Source organism: Hipposideros armiger, unplaced genomic scaffold (genome assembly GCF_001890085.2).
Source record: "Hipposideros armiger isolate ML-2016 unplaced genomic scaffold, ASM189008v1 scaffold_28, whole genome shotgun sequence".
Lineage (NCBI taxonomy): Eukaryota > Metazoa > Chordata > Mammalia > Chiroptera > Hipposideridae > Hipposideros > Hipposideros armiger.
In genome coordinates this window covers 2,091,749-2,100,986 of record NW_017731378.1, presented here as the reverse complement: position 1 = coordinate 2,100,986, position 9,238 = coordinate 2,091,749, and the positions used below count along the sequence as shown (strand labels likewise).

Genomic DNA, 9,238 nt, shown 5'->3' with positions numbered 1-9,238 from the left:
CTCAGAGCAGTGAGAATGAACCAGCCCCACTGCGTGCATCAACATGGATGAATCTCAAAAGTGATACTGAACAAAAGTCATAGAAAAATACATGCAGTATGGGTCAGGCCATGTACACAAGCTTAAGAAAAGGTACACATTGTTTAAGGGTACATACGAAGCGGTAAAACTAAAACGAAAAGCAAGGGGATAATTATCACAAGGTACAGGATGTTATCTCTGGGGGATGGGTAGCAAAAAAGTAGGATCAAAGTGGGGTCATCAGGGGGTTGTTGGGTGTAGCTCATAATATTCATTTTCTTAACCTGGGTAGTGGGTACATGGGCATTTAAAGAAGGTGTGATCCTTCTTTAAAATGTACATTTTACACACACTTCTGTACATATGATATATTTCACAAAAATAAAATTAAGGAATGATCCCTATAGTCCTTCTGTCAGCCATTGATTTGCTGTCAGAGTGCTGTGCTGCTCGCATTTTCAATGCCAGCTTCTTTGGCCATAAAATAAAAGGGGCCAGGGTTTTTCAGCAGGTCGGCAGGGCTGCCATATTCTACAATCTTCCCGTTGTCTAGGACCATTACCCTGAAACAAGGAAGAAGGAAAGACAAGTCTTAGAAAGCAGCATCTCAAATCTTGGCATTTATAAGAATAACCAGGACTACGTGATGGTGTGTTCATTCATACCAGGCTACAGAGCAGTGAGAATGAATGCACCATGGCCGTCGGCGCCCACACAGAGGAATTCCGTTCATAATGTCAAACAAAAGAGTCAGCAGAAGAATATATGCAGTATGAGTCCATTGACACAAGCTTTTTTTTTCTTAAAGATACACATTGATTGAGGGAGCCTCTCCAAACAGTTTCTAAGATTACTGACGCTACCCCCATTTGGAATATAATCTGTCAGAGATGGAACAGAAAACTGTTTATGGGGCAGCAGGTGAGACCCAGTTTAGCTGGGAAGGTCTGTGGTCAGTTTCTGCCGCTCGTGGCTGAAGTCCTCACCTCCCCACACATGGTTCTAGTTCCACCCCGGTTTCCACTTGACCCTGAGCCCTGCTGGCTTTCATTAACTTGATGTATAATTTGGGGCAAATTACTTGAAATCTCCCAGCCCCTGTTTCTTCATCAGTAAAATGCTGGTTAAACCTTCTGCTGTCAGATGTCCCACAGCTGAGGCTATTACTGTTGTCAAAGGGGTTCAGCTGCGTCTATCAAGCTCTGGCGTCCCCTCTCCCCAACTCACTTGTCGCTATCCATGATGGTGTGGAGCCTGTGGGCGATGGTGATGGTGGTGCAGTGGGAGAACTCCTTCTGGATGGTTAGCTGGATGAGGTGATCTGTCTCGAGATCCACTGCAGCAGTGGCCTCATCCATGATCAGAACCTTGGATTTCCGAAGCAGCGCCCTGGCCAGGCACAGGAGCTGCCTCTGCCCTATGCTGCAGCCAAGGGAAGAGACCAAGCATTAGCCCTAAGGACCACGGAGTCAGCTGGGGTGGGGTGTGGGGACAGCTTTCGTGGTCCAGATCAGACTTTGAGAACGTGCACTCCTACATTCCCCCCGGGTGCCGTAGCTGCTTCCACCAGCTATTCGCTGTTGCCAGTGGGCAGTGTTTGCCAACCGTTCCCAATTAATTAGAAGGCCCACCACAGGCACTTAGTTTACACATTCATGTTGTGGGCCCCATGCTGCTCGATCAGAATGGGGAGGAGCAAAGGAATGTGTATTTTTAATAAGCACCCCAGGTGACTTTCATGTTTAACCAGTTTGGAAAACACTAGCCCAGGAATAGGACTTTGCATGTGGCATCCCGGTACAACAATTCCAAAATGAGATAGACGCCCCGAGTTCACTTCAGCAGTATTTGATCTGACACCGTTAATATAGGGTGACACTGCGCCAGAATGCCCTGGTGGTATTTCTTAGCGGCCTTAGCAAATTCATTCGTTATTTTAATGTGTAATTCTAGTCTCAAGGCTAATTATTTGTTCCAGGCCTTCTGCCTTGATTAGAGATGTAGCTCTCTAATGAACATGATGTCTTGGTGTGAGATGCAATGTATGTGGAACTCGAATATGCTTGTAAAATGCAAATCGTTTCAATTTGCTAAAAGCCGGTAATGAAGGCTGGACCTCTTACTTACATAAAGAAGCTTTGGGAAATGATGTGGAGGAAATACTCAGGAATTCGCTAATTGCTCTTTCCTGCCATGGCCATTAGGGAACAAATTAAACAGAGGGTGGCTAGACCAAAGTTCTGTAGTTCTCTGTAAGAAAATTTCTGCAGGAGATGAGAAGTCACCCAAGATGAACTTCCAGATTTTCTCTGTACGAACGGAGGCAACTGTAAAACTGCTTCCTGAACTTGTACCAAACTCCTGCCTGGTTCACTTGGGCTTCATATAACCGGCTGCTGCCGAGGCAACCATTTGGGCCTAGACTGCTGTCTCTCTCCCCAAGCTGATCGCCAGTCTCTGATCACTCACAGGGGAAATTTAAGTTTCAATACCCCCAAACCAGATCTGAAATCACAGCACTGGTAATGCCATTTAAGTGTCTCCCAGCATGGACAGAGAAGGATGGTGTGATTTTTTTTGTTCCTACAAACTGGAAGAGTCAAGCTCCCCCATCCCATCCTGTCCTGCCAGAGGGTTCCACGTGTCCCCACGTCCGCAGCATTTACTCCACAGCATTTACTCCAGAAGGTCCATCTTCCCCATCACGCTGTAAGTGGTAGGAGGGCAGGGGTTGTCTGGGTCATCGCCATCTGTATCTCTGGTGCCCGCATATAGTAGGTGCTCAATGTATGTTTGCTGACTGAATGCTTGAATGGTCTATTTCACAGGCCTAAAGATCCATTCAGTCCTGCTAGTTCCTAGATTCACTGCTGAGGAAAAACCAATATGATGGCCTTCTACCCCAAGGCTTACAACTGTTCCCCGGGGCCACATGCTGATGTTACCTGGGCCACTGATTCAGCTGGTCTGGGGTGCAGCCTGGACATTGGGGGTTTTTTAAAGTGTCTCGAGTCATTCTAGTGTGCAGCCTGGTTAAGAATCAATGCTCTAGGCAGTTCTTCTCAAACTGTAATATACACAAAAAATCACCTGGGAATCTTACTAACATGCAGATTCAGGTCAAGAGCCTGAGATTCTGCATTTATAACACTCTTCCAGGTGGAGCCGGAGCTGCTGGTCCATTAGCTGAGTTACTGAGCCTCCCTTCTTTTCTGCGCTTCATCTGCTAATAGTCTGTGCCCCTGCCCGCCACTCTGAAGGCACCAGGACTGGAGCAAGAACTACCTACAGGCAGTGGGTTTTGGCTGAGGGATGAACTTCCATGTGTGGAGGGAAAAACCCAATTGTCATAGGAAAAATGCCAAGTCAACTTATTAACTGACAGGTGAGCACATAGTGAAGGCCTGAAGTGTGACGTGTCAGTATACATAGAAAAGCCTTAGAAAGGTAAAAAACTGTGATGCTGAGAGTCTCAGGGCTGGTCAGAGCGTTTCAGGCGCCCACATCCCCATCATCTACAGGCCCCTGAGACCAGTGCTGCTGAGACCAGGACAGGGATGCCCACAGCGACCCCCAGCGATCCTTTAGAGCTCCCACATCCAGTCTGCACCTCATATCGAAGAAATCAGACTCTCTGGGGTTGGACCAGACGCTGGGGTTGTTTTCATCCTGATTGCAATAAACAGCTAAGCGGAAAACCTCCACAATGGCAGGAGGTGTAAGCTCACTTTGGGTATTATCTCATGGGGGCACATGTACTAACAAAGATTTTGAAGAGTTTTGATGCAGACGCACTTCTGTGCTATCATATCATCTTCACAACAGGTTCACTTTACACGTTAGGAATTAGACCTGGAGAGTCAAAATTCTATAATGCCAGGCGCCACCGAGCACAAGGAACAAACGTGTGGCTCCCTTCACCTCCTCTCACTGCCTGTGGGGGAAGTGGGTTATGAAACGTTACCTGAGGTTGTCACCACCCTCTGTCAGTTCGTGAAGCAACCCAAGTTGCAGGTTGGCCACAAAGGACTTGAGGTGTGCCAGCTCCAGGGCCTTCCAAATCTCCTCATCCGAGTAGTTGTTGAAAGGGTCTAGATTCATCCTCAGGGTCCCAGAGAACAGGATAGGATCCTGCAAGTCACGGGATGAGGGGTCTATTGGGGATAATGACAGAAAAGGGGCGAGCAGTACTTTGTGGCCAGGAGAAGGCGAGTAGGACTGGCCTGAGAGTGAAAGCTGGTTAGTGGTCAAGCTTTTGCAAGGTTTCCCCAGCAGGCTTAGAGCCGTTGCCAGCTGGGGAGCTAAGCACAGGATTAAGAGGAGTTCTTGGTTTGTTTCTTAGGGTTTTTTTTTTCATTTTGTTTTTTTCATTCTGAGATTCATTTACAGATTTCCAAATTTGCCTCAGCAGCATCTCTTAAAAAGGGAAGAGGAATGTCCCACACCCCCAAATGAAAACTCAGGGTGTGGAGGTGAAGGGATCAAGGGCTGTACGGTCACAAGAGAAGAATTTATTATGCCTTTGAAGAGGCTGGAGAAGAAAAGAGTACATCAAACTGAGCAAGCACCAGACAAACCCAAACTACCCCCTGAGAGTGGGCTGCAGTGAGCAGAGGAGGCGCGGTTCTAATGAGGACCCACACACCGCTGAGAAGCCTCCAGGGCAGTCCCTATTTGTGGGATTCAGACAGGAAGCCCGGGGGAAGCCTTTCTTGCTGATGTACTAAGTATTCGGCTTGCTGCTGGCAGAAACCTGCAGCAAATTCCCTCCCCTATCTTTTAACCATCTCAAATGGGGAATGTAAAGTTTAATGGTTTCAAGCTTCGGTGGCAAAATTGCTAATGCTGATTGCAAGGTCTTGAGAACCGTGATGGGCTGTAGAAATGCTAAATAATCATCTGCTCTATTTGACTTCTGTTGTGTCGCTGCCACCTACTGGCCAGATACTGGCAGTCGCACAAGCATATTCCCCAAAATGCAACTTATTTTTGTAAGTTTGGAAACCATGTGTCTTAAGGAGCTAGCTTAGGTATTCTGGGTAAACTGCAGAAATAATACTGCTAACTGGATATACACCAAGAAGAAGATGCATACGTTTTCTGCAGGACAAGCTGTCCCCCGCTGCGTGTGACAGAGTAAGTTCTAGAGCTCACCTGGGGGATGATGGTGAGCTTCTCTCGGAGGTCATGTAGCCCAATGGAAGCAATATCTACCCCGTCAATGGTGATCTGGCCACCTGCAGCCTCTAGGATTCTGAAGAGGCTGTTTGTCAGGGATGACTTCCCAGCTCCTGTCCTGCCCACCACACCGATCTGGAAAGAATTCCTTTGCAGGTTAGTTCACCCTGTAATTTTTGGTGGATATAAACTTAGCCCGGGGCAGTCATAATCACAGGTGGAAAGAGACAGCGATGGGCCACTTCATCTCTAAGATGTTAAACTGATTTTGGTTTTGGTGGGGAATAAAAGGGCCCAGATGTCAGAAAAAGATGGTCTTCCTATCCCACCTCCTATATTGTTGCTTGCTGAGAACTACAGTGACTGTTGGAAATGGACACATCAGAAGCTATTATTATAATTATTGGAAATTATAGATGAAAAAAAAATCCTTGGTTAGAAGTGAGGAGAAGAGAAGGATCGGGCCTGCCATCAACTGAGAACCAGACCCTGACATGGACCTCAGCATCCTGATCCAGGCATTTTGGGGGCCTACGTCAGACCCCAAGTTCACTGGGGAACAAGAACACCATAGGAGGATGCAGGACTTTGCGGACGGACCAGAAAGAGAGCTATGTCATTCTGTCTCCAGGGAGAACCCCCACACTGCTGCTCTCACCAGTTCCTCTGCAGGCCAGGTGCTTCCTCACTTGCTCTCTACAAGGCCTGGCATTTATAGGAAATGAGCCCTAGTCAGCCACAGGAGAAGCCAGGCCAGCAGAGAGGCAGGGAAGGGCTGAGCAGAAAAGCCCTTACAGCCCAGTAAGCCTGTTTGATCCCATGTTGATATCCTGCCCTCTGGTGGTAGTGCTGTGTCCCGACACCTTCCCAGCAGAGAAAGTGCGCAGACCCCTAACTCCATCTGAGTGATGAAAGCCCAGAGCCCAGCTGCTCAGTACCTCTGTGTCCAACAGTCCTCTGACCACAAGGACTCACACCCAGGCCTTTCCTCAGCTCCACCTACCTTCTCCGTGCTCCTGATGTCACAAGTGATCCCTTTCAGGACCAGATCCAGCTCAGGCCGGTACCGTACTTGGTAGTTGTTAAACTGGATCTCCCCTTTGCTGGGCCAACCTGCCGGAGGCCTGTTATCAGTCACCCAGGGTGCCTGGCAAGGAAACAGGAGAAGCGCTTTACATGGAGTAGACTCACTGAGCAGACCCCATGAGACTCATGTTGCTGAGCAGGTGAAGGGTAGCCTTGTCCCAGCCACCTGGGGGCATCTGCATTGAATAGACCGAACTAGACTAGGACTTCCAGAGGTTCCTACCATATTCAATGAAAGAAACTCTATCTCACGAGGTTGTTCAGTGGACCTCCAGAATTAAGCCTCCATTTAACCTGGTGCGTTCTAAGACCTGACTGCCCTCAAACCATGTGCTAGTCTAAGTTTCAAGAAATTGGGTCCTTCGAGTTAGAGCAAAGGAAACTTCAGGAGAATGTTTAGAACCCCACGTATAATCTCTAGACAAGGTGAAGATTCTTTTCAAGGAGTAACTTTTTTTTTTTCCCCTTGTTCCCGGGCTCCTCTAATCCCGCCTCACCTCGTTTTCCACGTTTATGTATTCATTTATTCGCTCAACAGCCACAATGTTGGTCTCGATTTCTGATGTCATCCTCACTAGCCAGTTCAGGGTTTGTGTGATCTACCGAAAAACCAGAAGACTGAAGATCATCTCAGGCTCAGAAACCAACGCAGCTAATCAAACGGCGAGGTCAACCCAGTGCCTACTTTGCACTTAGTGCTACATCAAACTCTACAACAGAGCAAGGAAGGTACAAGTGACCATCTTCACCTCCCCGAGGGAGGAAATGAGACCAGTGCCATCAAATGGCTGGAGAACAACTCGTTCCACCGTGTTCACATGAAGGGCAATGTGAGCTTGGGGTGGTCTGGGGCTAATGCTGGGTTTGGGGAGGCTGCCAGTTGGTGGAATGAGAACAGAGCTCTCCTGCCTGTAAGCCGAGTACTCTTTGTGGAAAGGGTGGTGGGTGGCATTCTACAAACAGGGAAAGCACAAGGAAAGACACAAGGTAGGAAAAGGCCTCCCAAAAAGCTGTCTCTTCTCTCTGCTCTCAATTAACAACAGCTCGGTTGAGAAGCCAGCCCTGAAGGTGGGACATCCACATAGACCCTTACTTTCTTTACCCTGATAACCTTTAGGTGTCCTCCTGCCATGACAAAGCTGCATCCAACCAACAGTAAGGGGGCTTTCAGGATCAGGGCCTGTCTAGAGTCCAGGAAATCTGTGGATTACTCATAGGCAAGCTTCTTTCAGCCAAAGACTCAAACCAGTGAGTTTTTGTGAGCAAATGTTGGCTAGCGAGAGGGAGAGCACAGGATCATGGGACTAAAAGTAACCACTTTGTGTAGGTTGAACCACATGAAATTGTGATATTTGAATGGTTTTATTTTAGTTCAGTCTAATAGTTCTGTCTTTGCCCCATCTGCCCTAGGTTAATAAGCCCAGAAATGGGGAGACAAAGGGGCCCTGACACAAGGTACCGAGTGACACTGGTGAACAACAGAGTCCTTTTGGGTCCCACCACGATCGCCTTGGTCCTCATTAACTGTTACTGAAGACAGCACCATATAGAGTGTGCTGGGAGCTATGCAAACCTCCAATATATTTGTTCAAAAAGATACCGTGAAAGGTGGCCAAATGACTCATTAAATGAATATCATGTATTGAACAATTACTGTAGTGCCAGCCACTGTCTTAGGTGCTAAGAAATAAGGTCTAACATTTATTATGTAGTCATGCTGGGGATGCATTATAGTTTTATTGGCCTCTGTGTTGTTTACTAGAAAGAACTCTAATTATTCTGTGAGCTAAGAAAAACAAACACAAGAGAAGTTATTTGTTCCAAAGACTTTCTGCTTACTGTTATATTATGGAAAAGAAAACTAATTTATTCTCTTTTGGCTAGAATTAAGCAAAGAGGCAAGGAGGGAACTCCTAGATTGAATCATAGTAGTGATTCAAAATTTATGTCCACTTTTCCAGATGATAAGGGTACCTATTTAGAAAGGGTAAGGAGCATGTCCATGGGTTACATAATTAGTAAGAGAAAGGACCAGGGTTTGGACCTTGGTCTCCCCTGGTGCCTCTGGATATAGAAAAGAATCCAGAGCATGAGCTCCAAGGTGTACTTTAGACTCAAATTAAGAATAAGTGCTTTCATTTAACCAAACTCCCACCCTTCAGACTCACATTGAGTGCATTGGACAGAACAAAGCCCACAGTGTCTCCACTTAGGTTATCTCTATAAATAACCATCATCAAGGATGAAAAGAAGACAACCAGGTTTCCAACCAGCTCCAGACGAACTGCAAGCCACCTATAGGGCGACAGAAGCAGAGAGAGAGGTGTCACTGAGAGGTATTCACTTCCTTTCCTTACCCAGCAACCTAGGTGTTTATAGAACATTCTCAGAGAGCTGGAGTTCGTAGGGGTGTGTTCTTAGCAGGTGCCTCAATTTGACTACACCATGTGTTCCTAAAGTCTTTTAAGTTGGATTTTAGAAATAATATTTTATTTTATTTTATTATTATTATTTTTAGCTGAGCCATCCTGTCACCTGTTGGCAGCTCAGAGGCAGCTCAGCTCGCACCGGGAATTGAACCGCTGTTGCTCAGAGCTCGCACTCTTGAGTGAGCTCTTAACCAACTGAGCCACTCGGCCGGCCCTAGAAGTGATATTTTAAAGATACTAGAGGAGTTTGCTAAACTAAGGGAATCCTATGGTTTAACGTCTCCCAAACTTGCCAAATCATAAGAATCATCTGGGAGCAATTGTTAAAAATAAACAATTTCATGCAAAAAAAAAATGGCTGGACTGTTCCCCAGGAGATTCTGACTCAGGAGGCTTAGGTTGGTGTTCAGGAACCCACATTTTTAACAAGGGTGCCAAGCGATTTCTTTAGGCAGGGGAATATGCCATAGAGAATCCTTATGTAAGGTTAGAAAGTAAGCACCACAGCCAAGGTTCAATGTATC

At 46.7% G+C, this 9,238-nt stretch overlaps 1 protein-coding gene across 1 annotated transcript in view; it reads right to left on the bottom strand.

The window, feature by feature from the left end:
* Positions 1 to 12: 12 nt before the first annotated feature.
* The window catches only part of ABCC2 (ATP binding cassette subfamily C member 2), a 97,576-nt gene continuing 88,350 nt past the window's right edge, over positions 13 to 9,238 (bottom strand). The window contains exons 22-28 of the mRNA XM_019636278.1: positions 8,454 to 8,580; positions 6,783 to 6,884; positions 6,203 to 6,346; positions 5,176 to 5,334; positions 3,986 to 4,152; positions 1,249 to 1,443; positions 13 to 584 (exon numbers count right to left, since the gene is read on the bottom strand). Of these exons, the coding sequence (XP_019491823.1) occupies positions 455 to 584; positions 1,249 to 1,443; positions 3,986 to 4,152; positions 5,176 to 5,334; positions 6,203 to 6,346; positions 6,783 to 6,884; positions 8,454 to 8,580 (1,024 nt within the window). The 3' untranslated portion in view covers positions 13 to 454. The remainder of the gene's footprint in view (positions 585 to 1,248; positions 1,444 to 3,985; positions 4,153 to 5,175; positions 5,335 to 6,202; positions 6,347 to 6,782; positions 6,885 to 8,453; positions 8,581 to 9,238) is intronic.